General features: G+C 49.6%; 1 protein-coding gene across 2 annotated transcripts in view; it reads left to right on the forward strand.

Annotated features, from left to right (window-relative positions):
* B4GALNT3 (beta-1,4-N-acetyl-galactosaminyltransferase 3) overlaps positions 1-15,889 on the forward strand; it is a 128,103-nt gene that overhangs the window by 64,854 nt on the left and 47,360 nt on the right. Inside the window, exons 1-2 of one of the 2 annotated variants that reach the window (XM_065582231.1) lie at positions 3,833-4,196; positions 12,041-12,144. In XM_065582231.1, the coding sequence (XP_065438303.1) occupies positions 4,151-4,196; positions 12,041-12,144 (150 nt within the window). In that variant the 5' untranslated portion in view covers positions 3,833-4,150. Of the gene's footprint in view, positions 1-3,832; positions 4,197-12,040; positions 12,145-15,889 lie in introns of those variants that run through there. The other variant, XM_024101968.3, reaches the window with a different exon arrangement.

The following is a 15,889-nucleotide window of genomic DNA, read 5'->3' on the forward strand; positions in this document are numbered from 1 at the left end:
ACAGCCCACTTCTTCGGATGTTGTGTAACTTGTCTGAATCCTGAGAGAACGTGGTACCTATATAAAGACAACTCTCTCATCTGGCTCTCTCATCTGCCTTAGTGGGTTTGTTTTCTCATTTCATATTGGGGCAACAGAAATCCAGGGGCGTGGGTGAGCTCAGAGAATGTAAAGTCTTCCTACAGATTTGGTGTATTCTCTACCACCTAAACTCTCTCTTAAAGAAAAAGGGGCCTCTGGCACAAAAAGCCCTGATAAGTTAACCTGAACCCAGATACTTCGTTGGGCTGCAGACAGACAGACTGAAACAGCTGCAGCAAGAGGTGTTTGAGCTTTCTCCCTTCATTTTAATTAAGCTATAATGTGTTGTTTCAAACAGTACACAAGGCTTTAAGTTCCTGCCAGGCCAGTTAACTGCCAAAGCAAAGACAACCATCTTCCCCAGACCTGAAGAAGAGCTCTGTGAAACTCAAAAGCCTTGTCTTTCTCACCAACAGAAGTTGGCCCAGTCAAAGATATTCCCTCACCCCAGGAGCGGCTCTATCTTTTTTGCCACCCCAAGCACGGCAGGCAGGCTGCCTTCAGCGGCATGCCTGCGGGAGGTCCCTGGTCCCACGGATTTGGCGGCATGCCTGCGGGAGGTCCGCCGGTCCCGCGGCTTCGGCGTACCCACCGCCGAATTGCCGCCAAATCCACAGGACTGGTGGACCTCCCGCAGGCAGGTTGCCTCAGGCAGCCTGAGTGCCGCCCCCACAGCAACCGGCATGCCGCCCCCCATGGCATGCCGCCCCAGGCACGCGCTTGGAATGCTGGTGCCTGGAGCCGCCGCTGCCTCACCCACCTTGTCTCTCTAAAGCAAGGACAAGGCATTTATCAGACCTGAAAACCACCTAGTATGAGCATGTTACCCAAGACCATGAAATAGTGCTCTTCCACAGCATCCTCATCAGAACAATTATTTCTGAGGGGCACCAGTTCACATGCTGGTTTTGGCACTGCTAACAAAGCTGGTGACTGGCTCAAATGGACTTCAGAGCTGGCATCCTGGAATACGAATAGCTGAGCATAGGCAGGTTTCTGGAAAGGAGGTGTGGGTTGTGCTGAATAGTGTGCTCAGATTGGTTACGCAGAGGGCCTGGATCTGCTCTCATTTAACCCAGTGTAGATCAGGGGTTATCCCAATGACATTAGGAGGTTGTAGTGGTGCAGATCAGATCTGGGCCTGAGGTTTCACTGAGGCTCGTGGCAGGATAACTGGTGTGTGTGGGATGACAGGGGTGGGTCTCTTCCCTGAATCTAATGCAGTTAAATTTGAAACTGAAAATTGGCCACTTAAATCCTGACATTGTTAACCATTTCACTGCTAATAATTCAGTCATTACAGCTGAACGTCCCCATCAGGGACTGTCATCACAGTCATTTAGGACTTCCCACAGGAAAAAGACTGAGTTATTAATTTGCAAATAGCGGCATCTTTGGCCTAATAGTTTTTGATTTTGAAGGTCACTCCTTGTGTTTTGCGAACAGTGGTATTTTCCAGACTGGCACCCCAAAGAATTGTTGAGAAAGAGAAATAGACTTTGTAACACCAAGGGTCACAGTGGCAACCCTCGGGCCTCATCTGGGAGTCAAGATAACTGGAGCCCTGTTGGTTTCTATGGAAGTTGCTCAGATCCTGAGGCAGAGGAATAAGGCCCAAGAGTTTTATTCCCAGTTTTGCCTCTGACTTGCTGTGTGATATAATCTCTCCATGCCTCACTTTCCCCACCTACAAAATGCAGATAGCACTACCCAATTTAGGAGGGACTTGTGAGACTGTAATGCCTGCTGGCTGTGGTGGGATTGGGGGCAACCCAGAGTAGTAGTCAAGTGTGCTCCAGTGATCTGATAGCTGGCCGGTCAATCCATATCAGAGGCAGTCTGGGGCAATGGTCAGAGTTCTCTCAGGTATCAGTAGCCAGAAGATCCAAGGGGCTCAGTCAGTGAGTTGGGGAGGCGAGGTCAGGCAAGGCGGCAGGACAAGGCAGTTTCAAGAGTAGGGTGACCAGATGTCCCGATTTTATAGGGACAGTTCCAATTTTGGGGTCTTTTTTTTTTTTATATAGACTCCTATTGCCCCCCACCCCCTGTCCCGATTTTTCACACTTGCTGTCTGGTCACCCTATTCAAGAGCAACCAGCAGGCAGTGGTCTGTTGCTCAGATAGCTTCCTCTTGCTGTTTGGACCTTTATATAGTCCAGGTACACAATGAGTGCTGCCTGTCCATCCTGTCAGGCCTGGGGCATGGCTGCTATGGGCATGTGGACCTTTAGCACTAAGGCTGTTGTCAGGGTCAGCAGTTTTGTTAACCACTGTGGTACAGCCACTAAGGAGAGCACCGAAGGACCTGGCAGGCCTGGGTTCAGTACTGGGATCCTGACATCATCCCCCTTCCTTGGGACAACCTTGGGGCACCAAAGGACTGGGCTTGTCGGGATGGGCTCTGTGGAAGGCTCTGACTTCTTTGCAGGGCCGGCTCTAGGTTTTTTGCCGCCCCAAGCAAAAACAATTTTGTCTGCCCCCCGTTCCAGCCCTGGGCTCCTTGCCGCACCCCCTGCTGCCCCAGCCCTGGGCTCTCCCCTCCCCCCCCCCCAAACACACCCTGCCGCCCCAGCTCTGGGCTCCCTCCACCCCTCCCCCCCCATTGTCCCACACACACACCTCCTGCCGCCCCAGCCCTGGGCTCTCCCTCCCCCCCCCCACCTGCACCCTCCTTCCGCCGCAGCCCTGGGTCACTGGTAACTCGCTCCCAGGGCCGGTCATTCAGCAGGAATTTCAGATGTGCACAGAACACAGACAGGATTGGTTCCCATATGGTTACAGAACTGCAGTAAAGTGGAACAATTTTCAGCTTGTGTGATTGGAGGATATCTGGATGCATATTATAAGACTGCCCTACATAAATGAGGAAAAGTTGAGGTGCCTTTATTATTCTTTTGTTCCTCTCTTTCTTTCTATGGGGAATTTGCCAATGCAATATCACTGTCTTCCTTTTAAACAAACAAACAAAAAGGCAATGGCTGTTGAAAATAGCAATTCCAGTCCTAATAACCACTGGGAAGCATTTCTTGCTCAATTTTATCCTACTTTTTCTACAGCAAGTTACAGTGGATCAGTATATTTGATTTGGGAGAAATGAAGTAACAGCTGCCCAAACTGAGCTTGAGTATTCCTGAATTTTGCGGTGTTCAAATCTGGAAGGCAGGTGCTGGGGAGGAGGGGCAGGGGGAACTGTGGCTCCGCAGGGTCGCACAGCAGCATGTATGCAGCAGCGTGTCTGGCGCTGCACGAAGCCAGACACACTGGTCTGAGTGGCACGGTAAGGGGGCTGGGGGGTTGGAGAAGGGGTAGGGGTTCCGGGGGGGGCAGTCAAGGGACATGGAGCAGGGGGGGTTGGATGGGTATGGGGTTCTGGGGGGCAGTCAGGGGACAGACAGCAGTTGGATAGGCATGGGAGTCCCGGGAGTTTGTCAGGGGACAGGTAGGGGGTGGGAGTCTTGGGGGGGGGGTCTCAGGAGCGGGCAGTTGAGGACAAGGAGAAGGGAGGCTTAGATAGGGGTGGGATCCTGGGGGGCAGTTGGGGCAGAGGTCCCAGGAGGGGGTGATCAGGGGACAGGGAGCAGGAGGGGTTAGATGGGTTGGGGTTTCTGTGGGGGGCAGTCGGAGGGGGTGGATGGTGGCAGGGTGGGGCTACCCTCCCTCCCTGTGGAGTGTCCTATTTTTTGAATGTTAAAATATGGGATCCCTACTCACAGTGCAGCTCTCCATTCAAAGCAAGCTGCAGCATGAGGTCTCAGCTTCCTCACTCCCTCCCCCTCTTTCCTGTTGGTAGTGGCCAAGGGAATGCTGGGAAATGTAGTTCTTTCCCTGCTCCAGGGCTGGCTCTATAGGCAGGGAGCTAACCAAGGAACTACAGCTCCCAGGGCCCCCTGTTGGTTCTCAGCTCCCAGGCTGGATCCCCCGGCTGCTGCCCCTGCAAATGGGCTGCCCCAAGTACGTGCTTGCTTTGGTGGTGCCTAGAGCCGCCCCTGCTTCTTTGGGAGCGTGCACAAAATGGGCTGGTTCCCAGGACCCTCACATGGCTCAGACCCTTCCCAGTTGATGAGGTATCATGTATTCCCTCTTCATATCTTGGAATCTAGGATCTCATGGACAAGGTACTCTTCTTGGCCTTGGACTGGCGGAGTGGGAGGTTGTTTTTTTTTCAGGAAAGGGATTGTCAGAGAAGGGTTTAAGGAGGGAGTCATGGAATAGAGGGTGCGCCTTGAAGGAACGGGGAGGTTGAAGTTCAAAGGTTACTGGGTTGATTTGCCTGAAGATCTGGTAGGGTCCTACGTACTTGGTGGTCTAGTTTACATACACATCTGCCTGTCTTGAGATGCTTTGCCGTTAGCCATACCTTTGGTCCTACTGCAAATATAGGAGCCTCCTGCCGATGATGTTCAGCATGGGGTTTGTATGCCTTCTTGGCTGCATCTAGGTTTTGTTTCAACCTTTCCTGTGTCTGATGGATTTGACAAACCAGGCCTGAGTTTGTGTGAACTATGGGTAGTATGTAGTGAAAATGGAGATAGAAGCCATAATTTGTAAAAAAGGAGGGGGGAGTGCTCATCTTGGTTGAGGTGTGGCCTGCGTTGCTGTAGGCAAAGTCTGCCTATGTAAACAGTAAGGCCCAGTCATTTTGGTGGTAGTTGGTGAAGCATACCTAGTTCACTCTTTCTGACTGGCTATTGGTTTGTGGATGGTAGGCAGTCAATGCATGGAGACACACCTCTGGGAGACAGAACACCTCCCGCTAAAACTGAGACATGAACTGTGAACCCCAGTCTGAGGTGATGTGATCTGGGAGGCCATGGAGGCGGACAACATGTGTGATGAGGAGATGAGCAGTAGCCTCAGCGGTGGGAAGATGTGCTCAGGGAATGAAGTGCGCCATCTTTGTCAGTTGATCCACTACTGTCGGTATGGTACGGCATCCTTCAGATTCTGGTAATTCAACAATGAAGTGCACTGTAAAGTTAGCCCAAGGCCTTGAAGAGGTCTCAGAAGGTACTGACATCCCAAAGGGTTTAGTTTGGGGAACTTTGGTATGGCCGCAGGTGTCACAAGGCCTGATGAAGGCCTGAGGATTGGACTACACGTTTGGCCACCAGACTGACAAACATGCCATGCAAGTGGTCTTTGCTTGGCCGAACTGGCCAGCCAAGGGATATCAGGGCAAATGCATAAGGCCTTCAAATGGGGTTGTCCCTCAGGGACATAGGTTCACCTGTGAACTAGGAAAAGTCCATCCTTCTGTGTGAATTTACCCTGTGATTCAGTTTGGAAGTTTGGAGAGTCTGGGTAAAGAGCTCATTTGGTAGGGAGGAACATATGGTCATGAACAAATTGGATAATGATTCTCTGCCAAGGAAGTGATGTGATTTCAGGATGCAGGAGGCTCTCCTTCGGGTTCCTTAGAATATTCTTCTTTGCAGGACAGAGCATCTGCTTTACCATTGCAGAAGCCAGGATAGTAGGTGATAGTAAAATCAGACCTAGAAAAAAAAAAAAAGAGCCCAGCGTAGGTGTCACTGAGTTAGGGCTTTAGCCATGCACAGGTATTCTAGATTTATGTGATCAGTGAACATCTGAATTGGGTGTCTGGTGTCTTCTAGATAATGCCTCTGAGTTTTGAAAGCCTCTTTGATAGCAAGTATATCCTTGTCTAAAATTTCATAATTGTGTTGGGCAGGAGTGAGCTGGCAGGAATAATATGTACAGGGATGAACTTCTTTGTCAAGGCCCTGTTTCTGAGACAGCACAGCCACAATGGCAGCATCAGTTTCCAGTGTGAATGGCTGATTTGGGTCAGGATGTGTGAGGATGGGCATGAAGGTGAACGCCAGCTTCAGATGATTGAAGCCCTCTTGGGCTTCTGGCATCCAAGCGAACTTGGTGGGTTTTTGCAGCAGAGATGTTACAAGGGCCAGGATTCGGGAGCAGTCCCATGTAAAGCATCTATAGAAATTCACAAACCCAGTGAAGTGCTGAATTTCTTGACTGCTTCGTGGTCTTGCCCAGTCGCAAACCACTTCCACTTTCTGGGGATCCATGCGGCCTCTCTCAGCAGACAGAATGTAGTTTAAGAATTCCATGGTAAACTGATTGAAGACATTTCTTCAGCTTAGCACAGAGCCCATGTTGGCAGAATCTTTCCAGGACCTTGCACTCATGCTGGTTGGGCATAGGCTGATCATCAGAGTAAATTAGGATGTCATCTAAGTAGGTGACCACATAGCAGTTCAGAATCTCTCATAAGACATCATTAATTAGATGCTGAAAGGTTAGTAAGTCCAAAAGGCACCACCAGATATTCAAAGTGGCCATACTGAGTGTGAAAAATGGTTTTCCATTCATCCCCTGACTGGATTCTGACTAGGTTGTATGTTCCTCTGAGGTCTAACTTGGTGAATACCTGGGCTGCTCTTACCCAGTCCGGGAGCTCTGGGTAGTAGGTATCAATTCTGCGCTGCAATTTTATTTAGAGTATAGTAATCAACAAGGAGTCTTAAGGAGCTGGGAATTGTGTGATCATGGGAGACTTTAGCTTCCCAGATATAGACTGGAGGACAAGTGCTAGTAATAATAATAGTAGGGCTCAGATTTTCTGGATGCAGTAGCTGATGGATTCCTTCACCAAGTACTTGCTGAACCAACAAGAGGGGATGGCATTTTAGATTTGATTTTGGTGAGTAGTGAGGACCTCATAGAAGAAATGGTTGTAGGGGACAACCTTAGTTCGAGCGATCATGAGCTAATTCAGTTTAAACTAAATGGAAGGATAGACAAAAATAGATCTGTGACTAGGGTTTTTGATTTCAAAAGGGCTAACTTTTAAAAAGTTAAGGAAATTAGTTAGGGAAGTGCATTGGACTGAAGAACTTGTGGCTCTAAAGGCGGAGGAGGCCTAGAATTACTTCAAGTCAAAGTTGTAAAATCTATCAGAAGCCTGCATCCCAAAAAAGGGGAAAAAATTCATAGGCAGGAATTGTAGGCCAAGCTGGTTGAGCCAGCATCTCAGAGAGGTGATTAAGAAAAAGCAGAAAGCTTACAAGGAGTGGAAGATGGAAGGGATCAGCAAGGAAAGCTATGTTATTGAGGTCAGAACATGTAGGGATAAAGTGAGAAAGGCCAAAAGCCATGTAGAGTTGGACCTTGCAAAGGGAATTAAAACCAATAGTAAAAGGTTCTATAGTCATATAAATAAGAAGAAAACAAAGAAAGAAGTGGGACCGCTAAACACTGAGGATGGAGTGGAGGTTAAGGATAATCTAGGCATGGCCCAATATCTAAACAAATACTTTGCCTCAGTCTTTAATGAGGAGCTTAGGGATAATGGTAGGATGACAAATGGGAATGAGGATATGGAGGTAGATATTACCACATCCGAGGTAGAAGCCAAACTCGAACAGTTTAATGGGACTAAATCGGGGGGCCCAGATAATCTTCATCCAAGAATATTAAAGGAACTGGCACATGAAATTGCAAGCCCAATAGCAAGAATCTTTAATGAATCTGTAAACTCAGGGGTTGTACCGTATGACTGGAGAATTACTAACGTAGTTCCTGTTTTTAAGAAAGGGGGAAAAAAGTGATCCGGGTAACTACAGGCCTGTTAGTTTGACATCTGTAGTATGCAAGGTCTTGGAAACATTTTTGAAGGAGAAAGTAGTTAAGGACAGTGAGGTCAATGGTAATTGGGACAAAATACAACATGGTTTTACAAAAGGTAGATCGTGCCAAACCAGCCTGATCTTCTTTGAGAAGGTAACAGATTTTTTAGACAAAGGAAACACAGTGGATCTAATTTACCTTGATTTCAGTAAGGTATTTGATACAGTTCCACCTGGGGAATTATTAGCTAAATTGGAAAAGATGGGGATCAATATGAAAATTGAAAGGTGGATAAGGAACTGGTTAAAGGGGAGATGACAACCAGTCGTACTGAAAGGTGAACTGTCAGGCTGGAGGGAGGTTACTAGTGGAGTTCCTCAGTGATCGGTTTTGGGACCAATCTTATTTAATCTTTTTATTACTGACCTTGGCACAAAAAGTGGGAATGTGCTAATAAAGTTTGCGGATGACACAAAGCTGGGAGGTATTACCAATACAGAGAAGGACTGGGATATCCTACAGGAAGATCTGGATGACCTTGTAAACTGGAGTGATAGTAAGAGGATGAAATTTAATAGTGAAAAGTGCAAGGTCATGCATTTAGGGATTAATAACAAGAATTTTGGTTATAAACTGGGGACGCATCAATTGGAAATAACAGAGGAGGAGAAGGACCTTGGTGTATTGGTTGATCACAGGATGACCCTGAGCCGCCAATGTGATATGGCCGTGAAAAAAAGCTAATGCGGTCTTGGGATGCATCAGGCGAGGTATTTCCAGTAGAGATAAGGAGGTGTTAGTACCGTTATACAAAGCACTGGTGAGACCTCATCTAATGTCTAGTTCTGGTCTCCCATGTTTAAGAAGGATGAATTCAAACTGGAACAGATACAGAGAAGGGCTACTAGGATGATCCGAGGAATGGAAAACCTGTCTTATGAAAGGAGACTCAAAGAGCTTGACTTGTTTAGCCTAACCAAAAGAAGGCTGAGGGGAGATATGATTGCTCTCTATAAATATATTAGAGGAATAAATACCAGGGAGGGAGAGGAATTATTTAAACTCAGTACCAATATGGACACAAGAACAAATGGATATAAATTGGCCATCAGGAAGTTTAGACTTGAAATTAGACGAAGGTTTCTAACCATCAGAGGAGTGAAGTTCTGGAATAGCCTTCCAAGGGGAGCAGTGGGGGCAAAAGACACATCTTGCTTCAAGACTAAGCTTGCTAAGTTTATGAAGGGATGGAATGATGGGATAGCCTAATTTTGGCAAATAATTGATCTTTGACTATTAGCAGTAAATATGCCCAATGGCCTGTGATGGGATGTTAGATGGGGTGGGATCTGAGTTACTACAGAGAATTCTTTCCTGGGTGTCTGGCTGGTGAGTCTTGCCCACATGCTCAGGGTTTTGCTGATTGCCATATTTGGGGCCAGGAAGGAATTTTCCTCCAGGGCAGATTGGCAGAGGCCCTGGGGGTTTTTCGCCTTCCTCTGCAGCATGGGGCATGGGTCACTTGCTGGAGGATTCTCTGCACCTTGAAGTCTTTAAACCACGATTTGAGGATTTCAGTAGCTCAGACATAGGTTAGGGGTTTGATACAGGAGTGGGTGAGATTCTGTGGCCTGTGTTGTACAGGAGGTCAGACTAGATGATCATAATGGTCCCTTCTAACCTTAAAGTCTATGATTCTAGGATTCCTTTTCATAAAGAGGACAGGGGCCCCAGCCTGGGATGTGGACTGCTCGAGGAAACTTTTCTCCAGATTCTCAGATTCTGTAATCCTTAAGGGCAGCTAATTCGTGCTCCAACATGGAATGCATTCAACTGAACAGAATATTGGCTCCAGGCTCTAAATAAATCAGGCAGATGTATTCCCTGTGAGAAAGTAGTGTCTCCATTTTGTTTTTCGAATATGTCTGAAAACTTGGTATTTTGCGGCGAGTGATGGTTGACCCTAATAGCAAGTCGGCCTGCTGTGTTGCCCGAACATCTCTCCGTGTTGCTGAAGCTCAGGCAAGGCATCCAGTTTGAGGTTCTGGAGTCTCGAGCTTGGAAATCAGGAGGCAGATGTCCTGGCAAAAAACTTAGAATTAAATGTAATGGTTTGCTGACACCAGGAGATGTACGGGTCACATTTCTCTAGTTAGGGGATTCTGAATATCAAAGGGAACCGTGGGGACCAGATCAGGCTAAATTGGAGAAGCTCATAGTGCTTCCCAACCATCACCTCCAAAACTATAGTTTTCTGACTGATGAGGCTGGAGGTGAGGATCCATCAACTGTCTCAACTAAATCAGGGGCTATCTTAGGTTGTTTGGATAGGCTGAGTACTTGAGCCAAGGTAGTGTCCATTAAGTTATCACCCCTCAGACGGCCCTGACTGACACTGGGGCCGAAGTATCTGTCCGGAGTCCCAAAGCCAGAGTCGTAACTGGAGTTGTAGGTGCAGGTACATTTTCAATATGTTGGGCCAGGCAGCCAGAATGGATTGCTGGAGGGAGCTTAGAGGAGTTTTCTCAATGTTGCTCAGACTTGACCCCCTTACCAAGGCTGGGCATGGTTGTTTCCTGGAACCACATGGTTCAGGGACATAGCAAGACAGACAGACACCAGGGGGCCATTGCCATGACAGTAAAAACACAAGTACTCTCACCATTGGTCCAGCCAGGTCCATGCCATGTCCACCTATGTGGGCTTGGGTGGGGGGCCTTTTCTTTCGAGATGCCATTTCCTAAGTCTGGTGTCGATTTGGAGGCCCAGCTTAATAAATGAATCTAGATTAGCGGGAGGCTCCACGCAGGCAAGCTCATCTTTTATTTCTTCGCTGAGAGCAAGACAGAATTGGTGTAGCTGGGCCACCTTATTCCAAGCCCTATCCATCGCCAGGAATCAGAAGCAAGCAGCATATGTTGCAGCTGACCCCAAGGCCTGATGGAGTCTCTGTAGGGCTGCCTCTGCAGTGCGAGCTTGGTGTGGGTCATTGAAGATTGTCATAATGGCCCTCAGGAAGGTGTAGGCCTCTAGCAGAGGGGTAGGGGTAGGCATAGGTGCTCTAGCAGAGCAGTTACCCTGTCCAGACCCTCACCTGTTAGAAAATCATGACTAGTCCCACTTTTGCCTGGTCCATCTGGTAGGCATTGGGCCATGGCAGGAAATGGAGCCCCCAAATTTGCTACGGGTCCCATTGTAGAGCTCTGGTAACAGTACTGTGGGTTCAGGTCCTGACCGCACCATGGGGCTGCAGGAGATGTTCCCACCTGTGGCCCTATGATCTGTTCTTGCAGGGTGCATTTTCCTGCCTGAAGCTGGTCCATTGCGACGTGTAAGGCTTGGTTTTCCACCTCTAGGTGAGCAGTCTGCTCCTGGAGGTTCAATGGCCTCTGTTGCACAATACCCATAGATGCTGGAACTAGAGATGGTGGATTGCTGCTGCACCCCCTGGCTTGAAGTGGTTTCCATCATATAGAAGGTTTACAGTTTGGTTCAATGGCTCTCAGCACCCGCACTATACACATTGTTCCAGCACCCCTGGCCATACCTGTGAGTTTCCATACCCCTTTCAGGTAAGATGAGTCTAGGAGGAAACGGAAGTGGTCTGAGCAAACTGTAATGCCTGGTGGCTGAGGCAGGATTGGCAGCAGTCTGGAGCAGTACTCAAGTATGTGCCAATGGTCAGGTAGCCAGCAGGTCAATTCATATCAGAAGCAATCTGGGGCAATGGTCAGAGTTTTCACCGGAAGATCCAATCCAAGGGGCCGGTACATTGGATTGGGGAGGCGAGGTCAGGCAAGGCAGCAAGGTAGGGTCAGGTGACGCAGCAGGGCAAGGGGGTCTAGGGAACAACCAGCAGGCAATGGTCTGTTGCTCAGACAGCTTCCTCTTGCTGTTGGGGCCTTTATATAGCCGAGGTATCTACTGAGAGTGCAGCCTGACCATCCAATCAGGGGCCTATGGAATGGCTGCTGTGGACCTGTAAGCCTTGAGCACTAAGGCTGCTGGTTAGGGGCACCGGTTCAATGTATCACGATGGTTCAGCGGCTAAGGAAGCCACCAAGGAGCTGGAAGGCCTGGCTTCAATAGCAGGGTCCTGATAGACTTGATTTGTTAACTTTTTGTGCAGCACTTTGAGCACCTTGAATGAAAGGTGCTGGACAATAACAAAGCAGGAGTTGTGTCACTGACTGGCCAAGCTGAATATTTCTGGGGGAAGAGGGAGGCTTAGGCTCCCATTACTGTAAAACCCCAGAAGGAGAGGGTGCAACCTGAAGTTATCACTGTTGTTTCTTCTTTTTCTTTGAGGTGGGTTTTGACATCTCTTTTCCCCTCCTCTTTGCAGGATATGGGAGCTGGAGGGAACTGGCTAAAGCCCTGGCAAACAGGAACATCCCTGCTGTGGACCCAAACCTTCAGTTTTACTATCCTCAGAAGCCAGTACACCAGGTAAGGAGGCTCAGGGGTCTTCTTAAAACATTCAGGGGAAAATTCTCTTTCTAGATCTGCATGGCAGATCCCAGCGCCTATAGTCATCTCTCCCTTCATGCACAGAATGAGAGCAGGCCATGGACCAAATTCTGATCTCAGTTACACCAATGTAAATACAGAACAACTCCACTGCAGTCAATGGAGTTATGTTGGATTTACATCAGTACAATGGAGGGATAACTAAGAATGATGAAATGAAATTAAGAAAAGGAGAACTTAGGCTAAAAGCTAGTGTCACGTGGGGTCCTGCGTGTTGAACGGGGCCTCCCCCATTGGCCCAGTGCCGGGTTGGTACACCCCATCACACAAGTGTCAGGTCTCCCTGTGAGATCAGGCAATTCCAGTAGGGAGGGCTCAGGACCCCTGGTGGGGCTGAGCAAACAATCAGTCCGCAGCCCCTGGGATGGGCAGAGCAAAGCAAAGAGTCTGTGGCCCCTGGGCCTCCTGGCTGGGGCAGGCAATAGCAGTTGTGGTTCTGACCCTTGGGCAGGGCAGAATAAACAATCAGTCTGCAGCCCCTGGGTGGGGCAGAGCCAGCAAACACTAACCATGCCTAGTGGCAGGTTTGTGAGTGGGAGGTAAGGGAACCTTGGCCTACCCTACTCCACCGGGTTCTGACCCAGGGCCCTATGAAGTTGGGAAATTCCCCGTTAAGGGTTTAAGCATCAGGTTCTATTACATTCCCTGGGTCACTTCCTCCGCAAGGTGCATTTCGGGCATCTCCACGGTTGGCAGTGGCTCAGCATCCCAGTCAGTCTCTGCGGTCCGCTGGTCATCCTCAGCATAGTCCGGGTCCATGGTTCCTACCGCTTGGAAAGTCACAGGAGCCTGCAGCACACGTCCTTCCTCCTCCTCAGCCAGCCCAGACTGAGCTGGCCTGCCTCCGTTTATCTGTCCCTTCCACCTGGAGCATGCACAACAGGGGCGATAGGGTGTGGTCTCCTGTGCCCACAGTGATTGGTCAGGCACTGCAGAGTTGGTACACCCCATCACTGCTAGAGAAAAGCTCTTAATGAATGGTGAGATGTATCACACTAAGGCAGGGGTTGGCAACGTTTGGCACGCGGCTCGCCAGGGTAAGCAGCGCGGGCGAGCGATGTGCTGGCCGCGGCTTCTCGCTGCCCCCATTGGCCCGGGACGGCAAACCGCGGCCAGTGGGGGCCGCGATCGGCCGAACCTGCCACGTCAGCAGATAAATAAAACTGGCCCAGCCTGCCAGGGTGCTTACCCTGGCGAGCCGCGTGCCAAACGTTGCCGACCCTTGCACTAAGGAATAATCTTCCAAAGGAAGAGTTAGAGATTGGTCAAAGCACTGGAGAATGAACAGATGTTAACAATTAATGTATAGCTCTGTAGAGGTGCGGGACTCACTGCTGCAGCGCCTTCTGCTGGTCGTCTCAGGGAATTAGCTCTTTCAGCCCCCGGAGCACCCTCTGCAGGCCGGTGTCCCGCTTGTCGCTGGTCCCGTGTCCCTCCCGGACCCCGATGCCCCTTTACCAGGGGGCTGCCCCCTGGCAACACCTCCACCAGTCTCTATGGGTCTCCCCTCTCTGGGAAACCCCAACCCTCTAATCCCCACCTTGCCTCAGTCTGGGCTACTGCCAGTCATCACTAAGCCCCCACTCCCTGGGGCAGACTGCAGTGTAAAAGCCACTCATCATAGGCAAGGGGGTTCGGATCTGCTGCCTTCCTCTGCCTCCCAGTACCTCTATGGGCCTTGAACCAGGCCCTGCAGCCTGGGGAGTTGCCAGCCTGGAGCTCCCCGGCTCTGCTGGTTCTCCCCAGCCATGCCTCACTCCCAGTATCCTTCCTGCAAGCAGCCAGGTCCCGCTCTCTCCCAGCCAGGAGGAAGAGAGAGACTTCTCTTGGGTCTCCGGCCCACAGCCTTTTTATTCAGGCCAGCTGTGGCCTGATTGGGGCGTGGCCCAGCTGCGGCCACTTCCCCAATCAGCCCAGCTTTTCTCCTGCCCCAGCCCTCTGCCAGGGCTGGTTTAAGCCCTTCTGGGCAGGAGCGGGGGACCACCTCACTACAAAGTTTGTGACGGAGATAAAGGAGTTATTAGGGTGACTTGGGTCCTTCAGCTGACATGAATGAGAGTAGAGACTAGATTAGTGCAGGCTAGTTAGGTAGAAATATTATTGGAGAGAAACAACAAACCATGATGTTGGAAATCAACAAAGTCAAACTTCTATGTTTTGGTCACATTAGGCATAGAGATGGAAATAACCTTGAGAAAGTTATTATGGAAGGAATGGTGGAGGGTCATCGTAGTACGGCATGATCAGCAAGGAGATGGATGATGTGCAGCAGATCACTGTAAGATCAGCTGCTGAGTGCTCGAAGTTAGTGATGGATCGTGAAGGCTTTTCAAAATCTGTTATGATGTCACTGATATTGAGACATGAATAAATGGATTTAATTAGCTTATGCCTTGTCTACACTACACAGTTTTGTTGGCAAAAGGCAGCTTTTGGTGGCAAAACAGTGAAGGTGAACACACTGCAATGCCACTTTTGACAACAAAATTCTTTAGTTTTGGCAACAAAATAAAACCACCTCAACGAGGGACATAAGACTTTTTGTGCAAAAGTTTTGTTGACAAAGTGCCAGTGATTTTATTGCTTTAATTGGCCTCCAGAAGGTGTCCCACAATGCCCATCTTGGCCACTCTGGTCAGCAGTTCCAATTCCACTGCCCTGCAGCCAAGTAAACAACCATCTGCCCCTTGCCCTTCAAAGCCCCGGGAATTTTGCTTTGTTTGCTCGATGTGGAGAGCTCACATCGCACCTTCCCAGCTGACCATGACGGCTCCACACAGCAGGCACACTCCCGCTTGGACCACTGCGGAGCTGCTGGATCTGATCAGTATATGGGGAGAGGAGGCGGTGCAGTCCCAGCTGCATTCCAGCCATAGGAATTTCAATACTTACGGGCAGATTTCTCAAGGGCTGTGCGAAAAAGTCTATGATCATGACAAGGTGCAGTGCAGAGCAAAGACCAAGGAGCTGAGGCAGGCCCCAGAAGGCAAGGGAGGCAAACTGTCACTCCAGTGCTGCGTCAAAGACCTGCCGTTTCTATAAGGAGCTGGGTGCTATCCTCGGTGGCCCCCCACCTCCAGTGCCAAGAGCCCCGTGGATACTTCACCGATCTTGGAACTGGCAGAAAGTGGACCTAACCCAAAGGATGAAGTCATTGAAGAAGAGGCGGAATTAGAAAATGATGAGCCCACTGCAGGCTTGCCTGGTGGTGTGTCCAGTCAGGAGCTGTTCTCCACTCTGGAGGTGTCTATCCAGTCTCGGCAGTCACACTCCAGTGAGCAAGAAGCAGGAGAGGAGACACCTGGTAAGTGGCTTTGCTTTGTGAAGTGCGGAGGTGGGTTGAGGGCATAGACATGTACAAGGCTGGCTGTTTTTCTGTGTGCTGGACATTTCCTTGAGCAGCTAAGAAGTACAGCGGAACAGGGTGTTGATGCACACCGAGATTTCACGGGAATCCTCCAGAGAGATCTCTAGGAAAGTTTCCTGGAGGTACCCGGCAATCCTCTGCCAATGGTTCCTTGGCAGAGCTGCTTTGTTCCTTCCCCCATTGAAGGAAACTTTGCCGTGCCATTCTGCAATCACTTGCACAGGGACCAAGGCGGCGCACAGATGAGCAGAATAGGGACTGGGTCAGCAGCCACAACTGTGCACTAGATGCACCCTT

Source organism: Chrysemys picta, chromosome 1 (assembly GCF_011386835.1).
Source record: "Chrysemys picta bellii isolate R12L10 chromosome 1, ASM1138683v2, whole genome shotgun sequence".
In the NCBI taxonomy this organism is placed as follows: Eukaryota; Metazoa; Chordata; order Testudines; family Emydidae; genus Chrysemys; species Chrysemys picta.